This window comes from Lonchura striata, chromosome 2 (assembly GCF_050655825.1).
Source record: "Lonchura striata isolate lonStrDom1 chromosome 2, ASM5065582v1, whole genome shotgun sequence".
Taxonomy (NCBI): Eukaryota; Metazoa; Chordata; class Aves; order Passeriformes; family Estrildidae; genus Lonchura; species Lonchura striata.
The window spans coordinates 134747381-134770621 of NC_140704.1; the positions used below are offsets into that span (position 1 = coordinate 134747381).

The 23241-nt window shown below is 41.7% G+C and overlaps 1 protein-coding gene across 1 annotated transcript in view; it reads left to right on the top strand.

The window, feature by feature from the left end:
• LAPTM4B (lysosomal protein transmembrane 4 beta) overlaps nucleotides 1-23241 on the top strand; it is a 60650-nt gene that overhangs the window by 23384 nt on the left and 14025 nt on the right. The window contains exons 3-6 of the mRNA XM_021543256.4: nucleotides 2458-2531; nucleotides 3115-3237; nucleotides 11093-11191; nucleotides 19320-19415. Coding sequence (XP_021398931.2) covers nucleotides 2458-2531; nucleotides 3115-3237; nucleotides 11093-11191; nucleotides 19320-19415 — 392 coding nt within the window. The remainder of the gene's footprint in view (nucleotides 1-2457; nucleotides 2532-3114; nucleotides 3238-11092; nucleotides 11192-19319; nucleotides 19416-23241) is intronic.

Sequence of the window (23241 nt, forward strand, 5' to 3'; positions counted from 1 at the left end):
TGACTGGTAGTCAGAATCAAAATATTGAACCAAGAGCCTCTTTTACAAGAGGTTCAATTGAAGTTAGTGGCTACAGCAGCCATTTTCACTTCTCTATTTTTCTTTCATTACCTTAATTTTACCTGGTCTATTCAAAATAATTTTGATTTCACAGGATGTATGTAGGCAGACAGAGTACATGGCTACACAACCAGAAGTGTCTTAAGAGGCTGCAGTACCTTTTATTATTAGAGGTGTATTTTGTGGATGTTTCTTCCTCTTGAGGACATAATTCAGATCACTTCTAACAGGCACAGCAGAGCCTTTACAGCTCCTAAAAACCTAGAAATGGCTGAGGTAATGCAGCTCAAACACTGCATTGGTTGTCTGGATTCTCTACACTTTCTAAGAGGAGAAGGAGGTGCATTTGCAGAGCAGTTTGGGATGCACTGAGGTGTCATTCCCTCCTGAGTGATGAGCAGGGAGCCCAGCTGCCTCCTGATGGCATCGAGTAGCACCCATGAGCTGAGTTGCAGGAAGCCACTGTGAAGGAAGCGGGTGGGCTGAACTCACTGCTGGATGCAGGCCACTCTCCTGGGTAAGACCTGCTTAGTTTGACAATAAGACAAAGATTCAAGCATTTCTACTGTGAGAAAGGACATCTGTGATCCAGGGCCTCATCAGACTACTGTGGTTTGAATGTAATCCTCCAAGTGCCAGGAAAGGGCACTTTATCCTTCAAATGTAATCCATTAAATTAGGAAGTAGTCTGCCAGAGGACTTTTTCTGTGGCAGCTGGGTTCCTATGCAATCACAAGGACAAGCTCTGGGGGCAAGACAGAGAACATGAATCCTGAAACCTAGGAGACAGGCAGTGTTCTGGAGAAGGAGAGACCTGGGTTCTATGTCCTTAATCCTGCTGTTGGTAGATGGAGTGCCCAAGGAGCCAGACAACACAAGCAGCTCTGGAGATGTCCTCACCTGCCAGCAGCAGTCTCCTCTTGCTTTTGCTTTTTCCTCCATCTTCACAAATCTCAGGTTCCTCTCTGCATCAAGGGCCAGCAGAAATCTGGATTAGTGCCATCTAGGGCAAAGTTTGTACTCCCTCAGGCACAGGAGGATCAAGGACTGGGTCTTTTTTTCTCTACATGGATGATCATTCTGGTAGGCTGGAAATAATGACAGACAAGACTTAGTGCCTGTCCTTCCTCCTCAGCCATGACCTGGGTGAGCCTGCACTGCTTCCTGGTGGTGGCAGGTGAGACCTGTCCACAGCTGCCAGATCCTTTCAGGATCCAGGGAACGTACCCAGAACCTCATTTTGATGCATCCAGGGAGTTGAGTTGAGGACTGTTCCATGCTATGGGGTACTCCTCATCATGTGTTGGAGTTAGATGTTGTGGCAGCTCTGTGGTGAAATGATGCCATCTTTACACTTCAATGCTTCCAGAGCCAGGGTGGTGAGCATCCTGAACACTGTTGTGTGTTTGTGCATCTCAGAGCTCCTCCATGCCTCCTCATGAAGGCCGGTAGTTTAAACCTGCTGACAGCAATGTGAACAGCACATACCTCACAGATACCAGCAGAGGTGGGATCTCTAAAGCCATGTCCTATATACCTCACATGGTCTTTGTGCACAGGCTTAACCTCAGAAAAATAGTCACAATTGCACTCCCAAACTCACTGTAAGGTCAAGTTCAGAAATTCACTTCTGATTTCCTGACAGTGGTCTGTAATGATACCTAGGGAAGTGCATATGAAAAGACCAAACATGTAATTTTTCCCTCCGGGATCTCCTTCCAGCTGTTCCTGGCTTAGGAACTTCTTAAATCTGATGAAAAGTTAAATGAAAACTGATCAGCAGTAGAATAAAAATATAGGAGTCCTGTAATTCCTCCAATCAAAACTTTAAAGAATAGAATATTTTCCTTCCTTTACTGCTTTACCTTTCCTGACAGTTATACATTTTCACTAATAAATATATATTTGTAGTGTTGTTGGTTGAAATGAAAAATTTCTGCTAAGATGACTTGATCTGCCAGTTTTGCTCCTTTTCCAGTATAAAGATATATGAGCAATGGTATGCAGCAGCTGTTGTTGAAGAAACAATCTGTAGTGCAGAAAATCAGACACATTCTGACTACAGATATCAGCACCACCAGTAAGACAGTCTTGTCAAAACTGCTCCTGATTTTTGAAAATACTTATAAAAACTAGACCATTCATCTCCATAGTCTCATAGAGGCTGTAGTGGTTTGCACAGTGTTAGTGTGTGTCAGCACAGTGTAATGCTGTAATTTAGGAGGTTCCCCACAAAAGCCAGAGATTTCCTCCAGCAATGCCTGAACGATGCCCCTGACCCCATCTCCACACATCTCCCACCCTGCCTTTGAACTGCTCTGCACGAGGGAGGTGGCAATTTAACTGAACCAAGCTCTGAGTTTGTCTGCAATCATTGATGTGATGTCTCTTTTCCAGATATGTGCATTGCCACTGCAATTTCTCTCCTCATGATTCTGATCTGTGCAATGGCTACATATGGTGCATATAAGGTAATTCTTTACATTTGGGGAAGACATTAATAAAGTGAAACACACAATTGCACAGAAACAAAATTAAGAAAACTCTTTTCTAGCAATTGCTTCTTTACTTGTTTAGCTGAAAATTGGGAGAGGGAAAAGAAGTTGAAGAGGCAGCAGAACTGATTGCTTAGATCAGTGGTACCCCAGGGCCCCCTGCTGCAGTTGTGTTGATTGCAAGTTTCAAATATGAGTAAGCTCTGGGCAAATGGGGAATTCAGAGAACTGAATCTTGTACCTATCAAAGTTAAGGGAATTCTTTCCCATTCACCCCCCAAGCCTGTGGTTTGTTTCAACATTGATCCTATTAATTAGAAAGGAAAAGTATTGTGTGGTTTATAAATCTCCTAATGTATTGAACTGTGGGAGTTGCATTGCACATATGACTGCAGTAGAGCAGCCAAATTGCCTTGGCCAAACCTTTTGGCTGAATGTTATATTTCCTTTAGCTGATTTAATACTCCATAATGTCAAATATTCCTTAGATTCCTGTAGAAAGACATATGCCTCTATTTTAACTTATGACTGATGAGTTTCTAATTTATTTTCTTTTCAGCAACATGCAGTTTGGATCATCCCTTTCTTCTGTTACCAGATCTTTGACTTTGCTCTCAACACGTTGGTTGCCATCAGTGTACTCGTCTATCCCAGCACAATTCAGGACTACCTCCGTCAGCTGGTAAATCACTTGATGTTCACAGGCCTTTGGGGGCTTTGGGGGAAAAACTTTTATAAGGTGAAATTTCTGCCATGTATTTCTAGCCAGTGGTATCCTTCTCATACAATCATTGAGAAGTTCTTTCAGTCCTTGCCAGTCTGAATTCAACATCCTTGCAAGGCTACATTACTTACTTACTACAACATATGTGAAAAGCTGAAGGAGGTTTTGCAATGATGTGAAAGCTCAGCACCATTCATTTAGAGTGAGACTCATATTGCAAGACATGGATGATAAATAATTGTTTTTGCATTCACAGTTGTTGTGTTCATATCCAGTGGCTTATTTTTGGTACCATTTCAAGGATATTTTGTTGCTCCTTTTAATTTATTTGGTAGCTATAACACATTTAATTAGGCAGGAGTTTGATTGAGTGTAGGTTTGGTTTTGCTAGAAAATATTTTGGATTATGGCCTAGGGAATTTAGAGTCTCCCTTCTCGTTCTGCTTTGGCCAAACATCTATGGCCAGTATTGCATAAGTGTACAAGATATGATCACAACCTCCTAGAGCAAAGACAAGAGGCCACCAGCCTCTGTCTCATCACAGGACCACGTCCCACACTGAGCAGGGTTCACGTGGAGTTGCAGAGCTCTGGAGAAGCCAGTGCTGCAAATGTATCTGAAAATCTGCCTTGAGAACCTGAATACAGATTAGCTTGGCTGTGAACTTTGTTGTATGGCTGGAAAGCTGGCTGGTACAAATACCAGGTAATGAGAAACAGCAGGCAGATAAGTAGCCACACAAATCTGCAGGAAGAGGCAATGTGTCATGCCAGTGAGAGCTGGGATGTATCAGGTGCCTGTTATCCTTCATCTTATTTAACACCCACCTGCATTCACAGCTGATGGTGCATTGGAAGAGAAGCAGAGACATAAATCAAAAGATTCTCAGAGATATGAGTGGAAAAGAGCAAATTACAGGCATGGTTTGGGAGTACTACAGCTGGCACTGCCACTGCTGGACCCTTCCTGCCTGTCCTCGCCCATAGACCCTTGCTGCTGCATCAGTGCCAGCCCTGCTCTTCTGGCAGCACAAGCATCTCTGTGGCTGCAGAACTTCATCCACCTCCCAGAGCATGAGCTGTAACCAGATTTTATTCAGTCTTGGTCACTGTACAAGAAAATGAAGGGACAAAAACAAGCTGGTAAATATGCACTTAAAAGCCTTTGCTCTTCTGCTGAAAATATGGTGCTACATTTGGAGCTGACTCACTAGAAGGGCAAAGACCAGCTGTTCCTCTTGAAATGTGTGCTAAAAGATGCCTTTATTTCCTTGCAGATAAAAAAATAACAGGTCCTTTTGTGGCAGAAATAGAAAGAACAGGCCTTGAAAGGGATTGGGTATGATGCAGCAGAGCACTCTGTGATCTGTACTGCTACTCTGGAGTGTTGAATCGTTGGTTGCACACATCTTTGTCTTGCTGTTGTAAATCATATTCTGGACTGGTAATGAAATGTCACAGGTCTTCAGTGGCACTAAACTGCCAGTGCCTAAAAGGGCAAGAGGGATTTCCAGGATAATTATAGACTGATTAGCCAGACACTGCTACCAAGCAGAATAGTAACAGAAGGGCTGGGGCTGAAAGGACGGTCAATTGATAATGGATTAGACCAGAAAAAAATTATTAATGACTGCCAGCACAGTTTCATGAAAAATCAGTCCTGCAGGCAAACTAATTTTCCTTCACTGACAAGATTACTGACTTCATCAATAACGATGGGCAGGGCCATAATGGACTTTGATGAGATGTTTGACTTCTCAGCATGATGCTCAGAGCAGCAATAAAGCACCAGATCAATACAGGATGTATCACATGGATTAGGAGGGGTTAGCTGGCAGACAGAAAAGGGTTGTGGTCAAGCTGACCATATGCCAGTGAGTTTCTATTTTGAGTAGAGGAAGGTCTCCAGCAATCAGCAATAGACTTCATGCTCCTCCTGACTTCCATTAATAATGTTGGACCCCAAGAGGCACTTTAAAAAAGCTGATGTCACCCATGGGAGAGCTTCTCCAGGCTCACAGTCTAGAAGGGATTGAGTCCTTTGGTGGGAAGTTGTGAGCAGGAGTATAATCTGTCTGTTCTGTGTCATCCTCTGGAAGACCCTACCCTGCATTGCCCAGACTGAGCACATCTCTGTATTTCCCTGTGCTTGTGACTTTTCCCAGCAAATTCACTTCTAATAAAATGCGTGGCTGAAGCTGAGCTAGACTGAGAACTTGAATTCAGCCACTAATGTTGCTACAGAAACAAATGCAAAGAGGTGTAAAAGCCTGAGCAATACAGATGAGCATATGTTTTGACAACTGTGGCTGGGATGCAGTAACCCTGTAAGCAGCCTAGGGATTTAAGCGCCAAAACTAGAATCCCTAGGTTGTTTTGCTATTTGCAAAAATTGCTCTTGGGATTTATGGGCAGAAAAAAAAAGAGCAATTAATAGTAAGGGAGACTTGCCTTCTCTGTCAGTAGTGCAAATTTCATTCATCTATTTATGTAAAAAAAAACAATGCTTGAAAGTCAGAGAACATGCAAAAAAGTTCCTAAAAGTATATATAAAAGCTGGATATACTGTAGTATGAGAGGCAATCAGCTTTTCCTGCTTTATTTACTGAGAAAGACCAAGAGGTAGTGCCATTAGAGGTTTCTACTTCTGCAAAACACAAAACAATGTATTAAAAGGCTATTTAAATTAGATGTAAGACATAATGCTAATGAGCAGCTGGAAACTAGTCTAAGTTAAGTTCATTTAGAAACAAGGATTAGTTTGTATTTAATCAATTGTGTTGGAGACTAGTAATGGGGAGAACCTACCAATAGCTGTGATGAATTTTGAACAGTTAATGTCACCTGTTCAAAAAAGTTTTGAAGCTGTTCTGCATCTGCTTTGAAACTGATTATGCCTCCTGTGTCTTGGCTGTGGTCCCAAGCACAAATAGCTGAACTGGAACCCCTTGTCCCTTTACCTGGAAGTGCTACATCAGTTGGCACAAGGTTGTTACATTTGGCTCAGAGTAAATACATCTGTCTGAGTGGGCAGAAGCAAAGGGGGGGATGTGAAGGGCACATCCACTGTTATCAGATACTCAGAGATGGGACAAGGTGAAAATTGATGCAAGCAATTACACCATACATGCAGTGCCATTCCTGCGTGATCCCTCCTGATGGTTTGCAAACCCTAAGCCCTGGGGTTGTCTTGCCCTCACCCCCTTTGCAGTGGTCTGCCAGGGTAGGCAGGAAACAAGGACTGTGTTTCTTCCTGGCATTCTTACAGTTTCTGTTCCTCTAAAACTGCTTTGCATTTGGGAAATGATATGTTAGGGGGCACAGCTCCATAAGGTAAATGAAAAATCCCAACTGTTCTTCAAATCCATTATTGAATATCTGGAAGAAAGTTTACATTTGGAAACAGAATGCATTTAGCAGTCTTAGAAGAACTTTTTGTTTGCTCTAAGGTGAGAGAACCCCTGTTTCTTTAACAATTTCTACTTCACTATTATCTGGTGTTGTTATATAGTTACTTTGGTGTCATACTACAGTTACTTTTCATCTACCAGATGCCAGTCTGTGGGTGATGAGTTACAGCTACTGAGAAACTCTCCATGTACTTTTAGCAAGATAAGGAGTACATATCAATGAGCTGGTCGGAGCCATAGCTGAAAATGTTGCAATTGTGTTCCAAACAGGGTGTTTGGTAACATCAGTCTGTACTGGCTGCTTCTTTCCTAGGAACAGTGTCTTTGGAAACTTTTGTTGCCTTTTGATACCCAGCTGCACTCAGATGTGCTGCTTAATTGCCATAGATTGCAAGAGCATCTTAGCCTGAAGGGTGGCGTAAAATAAGTAAATGTTACAAGTTTGGATTTAGTACGTTTTATGGTGATAATGTGATCAAAGTTTCTAAGAGTTACGCAGGATATCTTGGTCAATATCATTGTCATTTAAAAAGCAAAAACTTTTGCATACAGCAAATCCAACACGTGTAAAATAAAAATAATTTTAGTTCTTGGTCTAAGCAGAGGTCTAAAGCAGTTTGACCTAAAGCACAGTTCTTTCATTTAGCCCCATTAAATCTTTGATATATAGGTATTTTAAAACAAATTAAACACTCCATCTTCTGTCATCTGGTAACAGCATATGAAATGGATTGAAGCAGAGGTGCAGAACAGGCTAGTCTGCAACTGAGTTCTGCAAACTTTTTTCTAATCACAGTTCAGGACTGTGACAGGTCATCTAAGCAAAATTTCAAAGTATATTAAGTAGCTTTCCTGTGGGACTGCCTGCAATGCTGCTGCCTAATAATTCAGGTGGTATCAGTCATGCTTTTAAATTTATGGAGAAATGCCTAGAGAACATAAAAGAGATTAACCTAAATAAATTTTTCCTATAAAGCTTAAAACCAAAATATCCTTTCTGACATTTTTAATGCCATTTTATATTTACAAAGAAGTACCACTAACTTCATAGCAGAGCTTTACAAATTCTACAGACATATTGCTGTTTTCTTTCAGTTTGGTAAGACTTTGATACTTGGAGGATTGTAACTTGGAATGACAATCCCCACTGTATTTTAAAGTGTTTTTTTTTGTGATCCAAGGGGAAAGAAAATGTGAAAGGTCATGCAAGCAGACTGAGGGAATGAGAAATGGTTTTAGCCTTTATCATTTTATTTTTCTTGTGTGTTTGTATGATACCAACACAATAGAAATGTACTTTCCATGCACATTTTAGAGTCCTTTTAAGTGTCTAACAGGGCTTTGATATGAATAAGCAGTATTTTTTTAAAATTAGAAATGCTTTAGGTATATTATTATGCACACAGCCCTCTCCATGCCCATGACAAAGTTATAAATGACACTTTAATTTTGATGTTAGCATGCCAGTGCAACACCATTGCAACTGCCTTTTGTTTGTATAAAAAATTTTGTCATCTTCTGCTTCAAAATCACTTCTGTATTTCCAATTATAGGCTTATTTTTTCCCACCCAGATGTATTTCAGTCACAGCTTCATCCAACCTTGCACAACATCAGGCACTGATCTTTTTCCACAAAGTGCAGCACCAAGCCTGGTGCCTGGAACCTTCCCAGCTGCAGGATTTCAGCTACTGGTCTTCCCACAGGAGAGCAAACTCCCAAGACAGGAGCAGAATTTCTTGTCCCACCTCACGTATCCACACCAATATTTAAGTTCATTATTGCAGTCAGTGAAGACCAGTGGTTAGATTAATCTGAACTACTCTTGGTACCTGTTTTCTGCGAGAATTAATGAGATTTTGGGAACAGTTGCTGCCAAAGTTCCAGTTTGGGAACAATCCCATGGGATGGGACCCCAAGGGCTGCCTAATGGCACCAGTTCCAGTATGGTCCCTGTACCACGTGAGACTGGAACCAGCTGAGATGCTTCCTACCATCTTTCCTGCTTCTTTGCCAAATGTGCAGGTTTCATAAATTGGTTTTCCTACAGCACTGAAGGGGTTTGTAGCTGTGACTTAAGATCAGACTGCTCATAGGCTGTCACAGCCCAGTGAGCAAAAAAGCTAAAGGGGTTTCTTGCTCCTGGGCTATCCATCAGAGAACTGAAAGCTTTTCTCCCACACAGGAATTTGCATTTGCATGTTCTCTGACTTTCTGGAAGCTCCAGAAGGGACTGACTTTGGTTTTCACTCCCTGCACCACGATCTCCCAAGCACCTGTCCATGGGGGTGACCATGGCATGGGTGCCTGCCTCGCTGGGGCTGCTTACACCTCTCATCTCTTCAGTACAGAGAGCCAGAAAGCTGAGCCTGAAGGGGACAAAGCACAGTACTTGTTCCTCATGTGCTCTCCTGGCTTTGCTGAAATATTTGCTGGAACACTGGTGCTGCTATAAGGGAAGGCCAGGCACTGCTGAGCAGCACACCCTGCACCAGATTTGACCAGGGTTCATGGCTCCAGAAGATGTTCTGATGTTCAAGGAAGTGGGAACTTTCTTGGTCATTTGCCTGCCCTCTTCTTGCCTCTGTGCAAATCCCTTTTGAGCTGATGTCTAAAAACAGCCCATTAGATTATGGTCAAAAACACAGCATGCAGTCATCCGGTCTTTGACCAGTGACTGATTCCCAAATAACAGGTTCTTCTTTGGAGAACCAAAGTCTTAATAGGAATTTTTTAATACAATCACAAACTATTTTGACTATTCTTTTAATAGTAGATCAGTACTGAAAAAAATCATTTGGGTACAGATTTACTGTAACTGTCCTTTACTGGTGGGACTTTCTAACTTCCTAACTTATGGTGTCCCTTCTGCAAACAGGAGGGCAGGTTGGAGCATTAATACTGAAATTTTATGCATATAAAGTTTTTGTTTAATTTTTCAGTGCATCATTTCTTTGCATATATTCTTGTTTTTTTGGTCTCTGGGTGACTGCATCCACTATATTTAGACTAACCTTCTGTGGGGAAAAAAAAAGTGCAGTAACTTATTGAATTATAGCATGCTAGTTCCCTACAAAAGCTCTACCTCAACCCCAACAAAGAAGATAACATGATAAAAACTTCAGTCGTGGAATTCAGCGCAAGAACAGAAACATTGCTGTCAAGAAGTGGAAAATGTGCTTATGTAACATCTATCTGCAAACAGTTACAGCTGCTGTTGATGTTAACCACTCTGAACAGTTCATGGAAGCTCTAAATAAAGAGCTATTCTCAGTAGCAGCTGTCCAAAAAAAAAAGATAATTTCCTGATGCACTGGGCTGAGTGCTGGAATAAGGGTTATTAAGGGGTTACTCTGGATTTACACCATCATTGCCAAGAATACAGTTATAGCTCGGTCTAGTTAATTGTCCTGACAAGGATGCAGAGCTGGCCTGGTTAAGTAATTAGACCTGTAAGGGAAAAGGGAGTTGTGTGGAAGGAACGATTGCATTCAGATATAATGAGCTACTGTTGCAGTGGAGTTATCTTTTGTGGAGAACAGCTCTGTCTGTGAACAATGGTTTATTCTAACTGGAACAGGAACTTGTATCTTGCAGTATCAGAACTATTTGGAACATTCATTTCAAAGGGCGTGGAGTTTTTAAGCAATAAAAATACAGTAAAACATTTTTAGGGGCTATTTTTAAGTCACTGATCCTAAAGTGTTTCACAGTTCTAAATCACTAGAGCCTGTGCTAAGCAGGAAAATTCATTCTGTCATCTGTATTTCATGTATGTGTTAAGAGAAGGGCCTGGGGCAGATTTCCACATTTAATCTTGAAATCATGAGGTGGCCCCATGTAGGACTCCATGGGAGCACTAACAAGTGCTCCTAGAGAAGTAGTCCAAATTTAGCCAAAATAAGATGCATTAGAATAGACTCAAGGTATTTTGAAGTGTCATAAAATATTAGATTAAAGGATTATGCTGTCCAGTTTTTCCTGCTTTCACCTTCTGGAAAGAGCCACCACTGTTCTTTGGCAACCAGTGCCAGTGTAATGATTACTCAGTAAGTATGAGATTTGCTTGCCATTTCCCATGGTGGAAGATTTCCTGCTGCAAAGCTCTCAGACTTCTGCTCGTTTGTGTCAGACACAAACCCAATGTGCACAGAGGAAGGGCTCATACCATATCCAAAGCAAAAAGCAAATCCCTCAGTCCTCCAGGGAGCCTTTGGCAGCTGAGTGTTCACAATGCCTGTCGTAGCCACACTTACTGAAACTCGTTGTTGGTGGGGAGAGTTCCGGATTTAGTAGATCACAGAAAGCTTTGTAAGCTGTTAATTATAGAATGCACTAGTTGAATGGCTCTTAAATTACTTCTGAGATTGACTCACAGTTTTTTGCTTATTTTTGCTTACGCAGCCCAGCAATTTTCCCTACAAGGAAGAGATTATGTCTGTGAACCCTACGTGTCTGGTTGTGATTATCCTCCTTTTCATAAGTATCATTTTAGCTTTTAAGGTAAGTGCACTGTATAAAGTCCACTTCTGGTCATGGGTGGAATGTCCCTTGCTGGGAGGTCTGTCTTTAGATGAGTTCTGGATAACTACACTCCCCAGCAGCCTGATACCTATGCAAAACAGGGTTATAGACATCATGAAAAAATTGTGGAAAATCTCATAGACAAACATGTGAGCATATAGTCCACAATGGGGAACTGTGATGCTTATAGGAGGAATTCATGACTTATGAATCCTTTGAAGCAGTGGACAAGGGAGAACCTGTTCATACAGACTTCTTGTGTTTTCAGGACATGTTTGGCAGTGTGTCTCATGAAAAACTTTAAAAACTATCCAAAGATGTGTAGGGAGAAAAGATCACCTCACTGACTGTAGCTAGGGAATAGGGAATAAAACTAAATTATCAGTCTTTCCAACACTGTGACCCATGCAGCTTGGTGTATTCATAAGAAATCTGGGAAGGGGAAGGAAATCTAACAACATTTTTTTTTGCAATGTCATTCAAAATAGGGAAAATAATTAGCCAATAAATCTTTGCAGGAGAATCTCATGGGATGGACTGACTTAACAAGGAAATAGTAGAGAAACTTAGTGGTAAAAAATTCTTAGTAGTGCTCACAGAGGAAGCATGCTCTTGTTTCACAAACACTGCAGTGGACTGCAGTAAGAATGACCACCTATAAAAGGTGTCTTGTAGCTGTTACAGATGGACCTGTGAAAATATTAGCTTAGCTCATTTCTGGTCAAACAAGTAAATCAAATGCTAAGAATATTAAGAAAGTAATAGAAAAACCAAAAGTATAAATTGTATAGTTTCTTAGCCAGTTCTTATGCCCACCATCTCTGGAAGCATGACTTCCCTTCTGGTGTCCTGTCTCAGAAAGAGCAGGTAAATAAATCCAAGAAATATCTCTTGGGAGCAGCACCATAAAGAACTGTCAGACCAGGCAACAAAAGGACACAGAGAATGAGAATTTATTTGCAAATCTAGTGGGTGAGAGGGCTGGAGGTGTCAGGTACCAGGCAAAGAGGAGATGGAGCATCACCCAGAGCAGCTGGAAAGGGCTCATGAGAAACCACCATATCTAGGCTGACTATCCAGTGCAGCAACCCTCTCCTGCTGGGGGTCAGAAGTTCAAAAGGAGCTCAGGATAAGATCAGACAAATTAATGTAGGAAAAACAATCACCTGTGGCTCAAACCAGTACCCTGAGCACTGGACCTCTTGTAAAATATGCTGGTGTGTTTGCCCTTTTCTGGCACCCTTCTATAAGTTTCTCACAGCACAGCGCTGCTGGTTTTGTATTTCTTGTGTGGGACTTCATTTCAGATTAGTCTTGCTCTCTCTGCAAAGCAATTTTGCCTTAGATTACAGAAGTCCCAAAGAGTCACAGTGACAGCAAAGATGTTGCTTCCAGACAACACATTTGACAACATACACAGGGAATGTTACCGTGTCAAAAGAGGTAGATTAGATTATTGAAGCTACTTCAAAACTGGGTTAGATTAGGTTATTGAACCTACTTCAAGAAACCCAACAGATAGGGTATATTAAAGTTCTGTTGGAAGCTATGCTCACGTTTCTTCTGTGATTTAGCAATAGAGTTTAGCTTTCTGGCCTTATATGTTCACAACCATACAGCTGATTTCATTTGCACTTCTAAGAAATATGTGTGAATTTAAGAAATCCATAGAATTTTCAGGTTCCACAAGGAATGTGTTCTACAAAAATTCTCTTATGCAACCAACAGCTTGTTTTAACCCCATGTGGGTCTGATGTTTCATTGACTAAGTATGTCAAGAAAGCTTCAAGCTTATTAAAAGAGGCAACTAAAATTGGAATGGCAAAAATGCTTACTACAGAGACAAGAAACCTTGTCGGAATCTGTGGTATTTAAATGATCCCAAGATTGTAGAAAGTCTCTGTCTTTCTGCCCCGTTGCCAAAGAAGAAGTCATAATTTGTATGTGCTGGTTTTTAAGGTTGTTTATTTTTGCTTATCTCTAACATGTTCTGCTGCCCTGCCGCAGCTCTGTCCTGCAGGGCAGCGTGCAGGGCTCTGCCCTCAGTGGGATGTTACAAACATTAAATACCAGAAACTACCTGTGCTATATTTACAATAATGTGCCAATAGCTATCACCTACGTTGAACAGTGTGTCCCCAACCTAAACCAATAGAAAAATGCCAACACCACAGTGAAACATGGAGGGCATGAAGAAGGAGAAAAAGGACAAGACACTCCCAATTTCCTCCATCTTGTCCCCTTTGAACCCCTAATCTAGAATCCTAAAATTCTACTTTTGCACCCGTGCAACACTAATTATTACTTATATCAAACACTCAGAGCTTGTAATTTATCCTGCAAGTTTGAAAACTCTTTTCCATGGACAGAGATCAGAGACAACGTCTCTTGGGGCTCTGTCCAGGGGGGTTCCTGACCCCCTGCCAGTGTCCCAGGCCTTCCAGGGCAGCCAGAGGGATGTCCTGGATTCCCACAAAACCTAAGAAATCATTAGTGATAAAGACTCATTTTGTTTTTAAGTGGTAAAACATGTTTTTTTCCAAGAGTATATGTGGCTCATATAATGTTCATTCTAGTAATTATCATTTTATTATCAGTATTGTATTACCATATAAATGAGTCACAAAAAATGTGACTTACACAGAAACACATGCTAAATTTCAGTTAGCATTTTCATTTTAATTTCTTACATTTCCAGAAGAGCTGCTATGCAGATTTACAGAATCTGCTCCCTCAAATAAAAGCTGAACACACACAGATGCATCACAATTCATCTCTGATAGACTTAGCAGTTGGTACCACATTTATATATTGAAACTCGAAAGGTACTGTGTGTAAAAAAAGGTGTCTCCTCTCCCTCTGGGATTCAACTAGAAATAGGGAGAGGAACCAAAACATTGTGACCTAGGAAAAGCTACAGTTGGAAAAGCTGCATTCAACTGGTGGGAAATACAAAACCTAATTGCTCAGAAATATTCTGGTGTTATGACACTTCTGTTTTGTGTGAAGCTACACTCAGAGAAGCACACTACTGAACAGAAAGCAAGATTCTGCAGTATTAGATGCTATTTGTGTTTTGCAGTCATGGGTTTGTGAACAAGAGAGGGTGATAAGAAAGACAGCTAACCACCCTCAAGCACATGTCGTGTTAGTTGTTATCATTTACTTGCATCTGAAGCACCGAATGGGAATTTCAGGTGGTTTCACACAGAACACTTTTCAGAGTAGACCAAAATATGTTATTCCATTCACTGTTTTTGTCTAGAAACTGAACTGGAGTTGCATACCATGAGACATAGATGTTTCCTATCAGCACAAATATATGTATATACATGTACACAGGACTTCAAATTGCATATAGCTAACACTGAGTTTTGAATCGTGTCCTCTGCAGCTGGTTTGGAGAAGAGTGTCTTGGTTTCCTGCAGCCAACCCCAGCTTCTGAGACAGAACAACTGAGGCTTCAACACTCTCAAAATGGGGAAGCTCCTCAGGCACAAATGAGCTCACATGAGCACAAATATAGCAGATCAAACCTTTTCCCCAAAGCTCCCCAAGTACTCTGCAGCTTTGGAGTATGGCCTGTTCCTTGGCCTTTCTCTTTCTGAACAATAGGAAGGAAGAGGTAGCTGCCATTGGAGCAGCCAAAAATTGTTCCAGTTCAGTGAGACAGGGTGGTCTTCAGCAATCTGAGTATTAGCACTGTTCTCCATTACATGCTTGTATGCTGCATGTCCAAGGTATTGAGCTCAGAGATGAGACCACGCTGCATGTCCTGGTGTCCTCAGCAGATGGGAAAGGGTAAAAATGAAGTTCTGTGTTCACCCTGAGAGATTTGGTATCTCAGCCCAAGGTCATAAACAGCACATACCTCACAAATACCACAGTTTCCTGGCAGGGGGAGCCCTGACCTGCAGCACATCACCTGGTGTCTGCTGCCTTCCTGCAGGGCTGATGGGCAGCAGCTGGGACCATGAGCACAGCCCCAAGAGCCAAGCTCTGAGCCCCACTCCCAGGAATGACCAGTACGGAGCCATGAGGTTGTCCCCTGTTCCACAAAAGCCATGGACAAGTCCCAACACTGGTGATGACAGGATACTTATGGGAGAATCATCTCTAAAACAGGGATCAATTGCTTGAAATTGCATACCTCAGTGTGTGTGACTGAGCCAGCAGCTGATGTCCTGGCCCTGTGCGGTGCCGTATAAAGTGTTGCAGACCAGTGGTTTGGTTTAGTATTATTCTTTCCAATTACACCATTTCTTTCAGTTCTAAGCAATTGTTATTATACAACCCTTTTGTACTCACAAGATACACATTCTAGTGTGCTGAGAAGATGGATTTAATTCCAGATTTTATCCGCACAGCAACTCATTGTTTCTCTTTCTGTAACACCAACAGGGGAAGAAATACATGTGGTCAATTGGTCTGCCATTAGCATCCCTTTGAAATCTTCATATAAATTTCAGTTTGTGTAGAAATCTTTATCTCATTTTCACCAGTTACTGAAGCCCATCCCAGCTCTGTAAACAGAAAATTCAAAGCAGCTGGGGAGTCAAATGGGATTCAGTTCAGGCATCTGCTAACCTGAGGGGGCTCTGTTGGGTTTGTGGTTTTCACCCAGCATGTGCTGCCAGTGAGGGGTTTCCCAGAGGGCTGCTGTGACCCAGATCAGCACAGACTTTCCCTTGCTGTGTTACAGGAAGCAGCACAATACAATAACCTCTAATTTCCACAAAGATGCTGGTCAGTCTTCTGGTCAGGCATCTGATGAGCACAGCTCTGCAGTTCATTTCTGTTGTTATGAAACTGAGCAGATGCATCTGCAACTGCAACAGCGAGAGACAGCATTACAAAGTTTTGTGGGTTTCAGATCCTTAGGGTCTCAAGTAATTTTCCACTATCCAAAGGGAAAGACTGAAAGCTGGCTAGAAGCAGGCACAGTGCCTGTTTCTACATTCAGCCTTTTTACACACCTGTCCTTTCTCGTAGTGGTTGCTTGGGGCTGCCTCCCCTAAAAGTTGTCACTCTCTGTCATCAGTTTATGCTGTGGTAGGCAGGAGATCCACTCAGGGTGGATTACGCCAAGGGACTTCAGGCCTTTTATCTAGGGCCAATTTCAAATGTGAACATTATTCTCTTGAGATAAAAATCAATATATTTGTATACTGTGTGTCCATCCACGCATTTTAAAGCAGTATTTGAAACCTCAGCCAAGTCTTCCAGGAAAGAAAATTGATAACTGAATCAGGAGCTACATTTAACAATGCAGCAATATTGGTAGAAAATAATTATTAGGAATTAGCTAAATAAAGTTACAGGTTAAAGAAAACAAGTTTCTGTGAATCATGGTTTGCAGGCCAGCAGCACATGTCCAAAGCACTTGGACAAGAACATGCTCCAAGCTGCTGCCACTCTCTGCCCTATGTTGGTCAGTGTCTTGGGGCCAATTCCTTGGCATGTGCTGGCTGATGACCTCCTTAATTCAAGGGACAGACCTGACTCACTGAGAAACAGCTTGTACATGCAGAGCTAGGGTTCAGAGCTGGGAAAGCTGTAGCATTTCATTGTAGGGTTAATTGTGTTCTATTCACCACATGGAATGGGAGCATTAAAAAATCAATCTTGCACTAGTTTCTCCCAGATAGGATAGTATTATCCAAAACAGGGCTTCCCTCACTTTGGATTTTGACAGAAGGAGTATAGAAATAGTTTTGCAAATAGGTAGGCTTAATGTAAAGCGTTTCTTATAAAGACAGGCTGTGTCCCCACAGAAGTGTGCTATATTCAGTGTCTGTTCTGCATTGGCTTTTATGCTTTCCCAGGCTATAGTATCTGAGCAGTGAAAGCTGGTGAACTGCTTATTCCCATTTTAACAATGACATTTTACTTAATTCTGGAAAAGATGCAGTTCTCCATGTATGTGCATTTACTTGTTTCAGTAGCCTGGGGTAGGTTTGCACAGCCCACAGCTTGGTCTAACCTTCCCTTGGGATTTAGCTCACTCCAGAAGCCTTTTCCTCTCCCCATTTGATGGCTGAAAGTATTGTCAAAGTCTGCAACAGCTGTAAGTCAATTCAGGGTCTGTAAGGTGCTGAGAAAAAAGAGGAAGCAAATTTACCAGATTTTAGCCAGCTCAGCTAAAATCTTTTTTTTTCCTTGTGGAAAAAAAACCCTTCCTGATCTGCAAGCAAGCCATCAGTGAGTCACGTGGCATCCTAAAAAACACAGCCCATGTGTGTCTGCTCTGGAGACAGAGGCACAGGGCAGCTCAAAGGGATAAGAGGCTTTTGGAAGGCCATCAGTGCAAGTGAGTCACAAAAGTATGACTCATTCTTTGAGACACACATGCAAATCCAGTGCTGGCAATTGAATCTGCATGTGTTGGGTTTATGGAAGAATTTCTGTGCAGACCTACTAAGTAAAAATATAAGTTGGGCACTATCAAAACACAAAGTTCTCCTCATCACTATCATGTGTGATTACATGTTTGAAAGAAAACAAAAGGAAAAACTCTAACCTCCAGCAATGGGAAGCAGAAAGCTCCAGAGAGAACTGCTTTAGTCCTGCCAGCTGCGTTACTGACATGCTGCAGATCTGACTCCAGCTCCTCCACATCTTCCTGCCTCTTATCTTCCTTCCAGTCACCTTGCTCATCTCTGCTGCCCAAACTGGAATCTCCTGCTTGTGAAGGAGGTAGTGGCTGAGCGTTTTGCCCAACCAGTTAAAAAACTCGAAATAACTAGTTGTTTGACAGGAAGCAGCACTACCCAAGCTCCAAGATCAAAAGCAGTGAAGTTTATGACCTTGCAGAAGGCTTATTGCTGCTATTACAGGAGTTTTGTTTTACACTGGAAAAAAAAAAAAAACACCACCAGTATTTTTAACAATGTTTAAAATGTCAGAAATAACTTTAGATGTCAATAAAAGCTTTTACTTTGGCAATTTTTCTCTAGTCAGACAAGAACACCAAAACCCCAGACCAGTCACATGGAATATATTGATTTAATAAGCCCCCTTTATGTATTGAAAGCCACAGTAAGGTTTCCCCAGAACCTTCTGTCTTGGTTAGACAAGACAGGAGTCTGTGAAAGAGGGCAAAGCCTCCTGTGCAATGGAGAACGGCAAACCCCCCTCCCTCTGAATTACGAGGATCTTTAAATTAAAGGGCTCTCAGGCAAAGATATGGGAGTGGGAGTAACAATTTTTTACTAGGAGAAAACTAGACAACAATTTAAAAAGGCAAATGCAATCGGTACAAACAAAACCAGTGAAAGAAAAAGTCTAGAACCTGAGGAATGCCAGTATCAGTTTTGCTGGGACAATTGCTTTCCCTTGCAATAGTTGATGAGTTGCAGCTGAAGTGGTGATCTTTAGAAGGGTATAATTTTCCTCTGAAGATCTGGTGGCAGTGGGGGCCGGTCTTCCTCTGCGCCGGGGTTGCCTCTGAGCTCCGCTGCCGTCGCCTCTGCGCGCGCCGGCTGCTTCGCTGCGAGTGCCGCCGAAGAGAGAGCGAGAGAGAGAGCTGCTTTCCCCGGGAATCCCGCGAAGAGAGAGAGAGAGAGCTGCTTCTCTGGGAATCCCGCGAAGAGAGAGAGAGCTGCTTCTCTCGGAATCCCGCGAAGAGAGAGAGAGAGCTGCTTCTCTCGGAGTCCCGCGAAGAAGAGAGAGAGCTGCTTCTCTCGGAGTCCCGCGAAGAAGAGGGAGAGCTGCTTCTCCCCTCTGGGTGGGACCCCTCACGGTGTTACATTTTTTCAGCCCTTCATTGAATCAGTCAAAGGTGTATAAACAAACCATTGTCTCTGAGAGAGATAACAAAAACCTGTCCAACCGGTTCGCCTTCGACAGATGGCAAATGGAATACAAGCTTATCTTACAACCCAGGACACCTTCCCAATTCCAAAGAACCCTAATGCTATCAGTATGAGGAATGACATTGGATTACTCAGAGTCCCCAGGCATTCTCACAGTCACTGCAACCAGGGAAGTGACTGTCCCACGCTTCTATCATGGTGATGTTCATATTTATAAAGAATGGAAATGTTCTATCGGAAAAACATCCATGGTTTATTTTCTGCACAGAGTAATAAATCCCTTTTCTTTGCAGGGTTACTTGATAAGCTGTGTTTGGAACTGTTACCGATACATCAGTGGCAGAAACAACTCGGATGTGTTGGTGTACATTACCACCAATGACACTGCGGTAAGGATGGTAGATGGCAAACATTTGTGTAATGTTATGCATTTAAAGGCTTTATTTTATATTTATTTTATTTTATATTTCTTTAGTTAGCTGCCTTAATTTTTTTGGCTGTCCTCATCTGTTGTTGATGTTTGGACTTAAAACTCAGGGGACTGGCATGCAATGATTGCAAATCACGTCTATTGCTAAAATGTTTGTTTTATTTTATGCATATTATCTGTTAAAGAATCTGTGTTAATCATAAACTACAGTTTATCTGTATAAACCCCAGGAATGACCCCTCTGGGTTCTGAGAGTTCTGAGCTCTCTAGCTGTGTGATGATCTGGACTGTGGAGGGACTGATAAGGACTAAAGGATGCTATGGTTTACACCTGCTGTGAAATTCTGATTTATCTATAGAAATTGTGATTTAGGACACGTAACATCTGGTGTAGTGCTTTACAAACTCACAGAGAGGAGCTAAAAGGCAGCAAAAGTTCAGTGATTCATTTCCCAGTGCATGATGGGGTTTGTATGGTAAGGAGACTAAATGAAACAAAGATCAACATAAAAGAAATTAATAGACAGATTTTAACTTCGAAGTATGGAAGACATAGGTTCACTTTATAGTCATTTAGTGCTTACATGCACATGTGCAAGACATGATTGCTAAGCAATGTCTTGCTTTTTGCAGAAGGCACTGAAGGACTACGGGAGGAAAGGGTCTCTGGAAAAGAGCCAGTTCTGCTTGCAGTGGTGTTGCCATGGAGCTGCTCAGTTCCACCCAAGCTACACTCTGGGGGCTCTGTGCCAGGTCAGCCCCTGGGGTGACCCAGGGCTGATGTAACAAGGCTCTTTACACCATTTACATAACAGAATGACAGCAGCATGAACTGGATAATTTGGGCAAAATCCCAGGATTGCTTTCCTCAGGTTTTCCTAACTGTGGGTGGTCTCCACGCACTGAGGTTTTAGACTGTCAGCTATAATCCTTTGGAATGAGTGATTCTCGTGCAGCCACAAGGGCTTAGAAAACCATCAGTGCTTTTACATCAAAGATGTAACTCTTGCATAATTATTTGTCTTCTCTACCTGAAGCTTTAAGAAAAACATAAGAAGTTTTACAGACCATGATCAGAGCTGGCAACCAGGACATTTAAGAATAAAAACATGGATTTATTGAGAGCTAAGAAGTATTACCATTTTCTGTACTGGAATCTACTTTGAATAAAACCAGGAATTTTATGTGAAATGCTTTTGATAGCTCTTTTCTTCAGCCTTTAAGTAGTTGTAACCCACAGAACCAGTAGGCTCAGCAGTGGGAGAATGTCAGCCAGATTATCTAGGAAATGAAACTTACTTTTTAAAAGTTACATTAAAACCTCTTGCTTCACTGCTGCCTTCATAAAACAAAAGACTTATTTTAGAGATGCCTGGCTACCAAAGCTCTTCTCAGTACTTTTGTATTTGCTAATTACCAAATGTCTCTGTGAGGAAAGGAAACCCTTTTATCCCATTCACAGATGACATTGTTGGACTGAGCCTTTAATTTAACTTTGTCTTATCTTGCTCTTAAAAGACATCTAAAGCAAAAGCAGGTTGTGAGAAAGGTTGTGCATTCCTAGCTAGGGCTCTGACCATTGGACTCTTCTTCCTTCCCCAGTATTTACACTTCTTTAATTTCAGTAAGGTGAGAATCTGTTCCTGTAACGTATGATGCATCTTTCTAATCTAAAAAAGTTCAATCAGATGACAATAAATGAGAAAGAACTGTTTGGGAATTTATTAGGTAACCAAAAAAAAAAAAAAAAATCACTCAAAAATTCCTGGTTTTGAGTACAGAAAGGCTCAGGAGAAAGGCAAGAGGAGAGTCACTAACAGCCTGGGTTATTAATTATGTATTTGAGGTGGAGGCAAGCTTCATTCAAACCCATGTCTCACTACTTCTTTCTAGTCATGGTGAGTGCCTTCACTCTTAGTGACACATTCCATATCCATCTCTTTCACATCCTTCACTGACAAGCTCCTTGGGCACCCACCAGCCCAGTGCACTCAGCGTTGTGAAGAAGGACCTGATGTGCTCCTGAGCAGCCTCTTCCTTTCTTTTGCTCTGAGCTTCAGAAGGAATGACAGTATGTGGGGTTAAATTCCCATCAATACAAGGTTTCCCTGGAGCATCCTTTTCTCTATTTTTGTGACCCTTTTTTGGATTAGCTCCAACAGGTCCATGTCCTACTTATGATGAGACCCCTGCCAGACCTGGATGCTTTCTTCTCTATATAGAAGGATTTTGTCTTAAAATCCATCCTATAGTCTGAATTGCTTCATGCTACCCATTTGCTCTGTTCTTCTCAGCACAGAAATTTCCAGTTAGTTCCCCTGGTCAAACTGATTCTTATAAATAACACTCATAGATCTGATCTGTAACTAAACTTTTATCAGCTACCAGATAATCTGATTTTTGTCATTCAGTGTAAGTGGTTTAAACCATCCTTTTTTCAAGTGTGCCATCTGGAGCAAACATGCCTCCTCCTGCTGCAGGCTTGAATGGGATACTCCTGCTGCCCACTAGATGAGAGAGCCTCCTTCTGTGACCTTTGATCAAAATTTGAGACCACATGAATATGCCTGGCTTGGCTCCATCAACAGACTGTGTTATGATATGGGAGGGCCAGCTGATGCTGGGCAGGGGAATGGCCTGGACCCCAGCCAGGGGGAAGATGTGACACTCTTAGGCTCCTGAGAACCTGAGAATCCAGCTGTGTACATTAGTTACAGCAGAGTCTCTTGAGAATATGGATCTCCCTCCTCCTAAGTGTTTTTTCAATACTTCTCTCTCCTCAGTTTCTGGAGATGTCTGTAGGACGTTTTTGACATGGCATTAAAGCAATAATCTGATTGCTTGTCCCACTTTCCCAATCCATAGTAACCTGAATGCACCATGGATGAAGGATAGTTTTCCCCACAAATTTAAACTGTCACAGTGGTACATGGAAATGTTCATCCAATTTAGAAAAATTGACAGTGTACAGGTGCAAAAGATAACCCAAAGTTAGACATTTGTTCTCTGGAGCAGAAGCAGCTCTATTGTGCTCTTGGACAGCCAGGGGATTTCAGTCTGTTTATTTTTAACTCTCACTGAAGCCAATCAATGGAAGTTTCATCTCCAGTCATGCTGCCAGTGGGGATAAAATGTAAAGCTGTAAATCTCTCTTCAAAGTGGGATTTGGATCTTTATGTGCTTTATAAAATCGTTTCAATAGATTTTATCTTACATAGACTTATCTGCAATGGTTAACAAGTTACTTTTTTTAAAAAATGCAGATATATTCCCTCTGCGGACATGACCCCAACTAAGTAGCCTGTAATTAATTGGTCAATATTTTTGTTTGCTTTCCCTTGCTCAAAGCAATAGGGGATCTATTGGAGAAGTATAGAGTTAGGTCTTTCATTCCTGCTGGATGATTTCTCTGAGCAGAAGAAGAAATTATTCGGTAAAGTTGGAAGGGCTGTTCTTTGTATTATTGTGTTATTAATTTGGTGATTAATTTGGCTATGGACAGAAGGACCCTTAGACTCAAGCCAGTTAAAGAGACTGAAGTGTGAGATGGATTCCAGAGACAGATAAATCATAGCAAGAGCTCTTATTTCTGATAGGTGCTTTGGAACCTGCGGTTTCCAACTGCTGAGCCAGATTTGGGATGGTATGTGTCAGAGTAGAAGACAGCTCAGAGAAAAATTCTGCTTTAAAAATGTTTTCCGTAAAAATCCTACAAACTGGTCAATGCTTACTGGTCTTGTGTGGCAGTTTGTATGCCAAAAACTGTTACTGGACCACTAGATCAC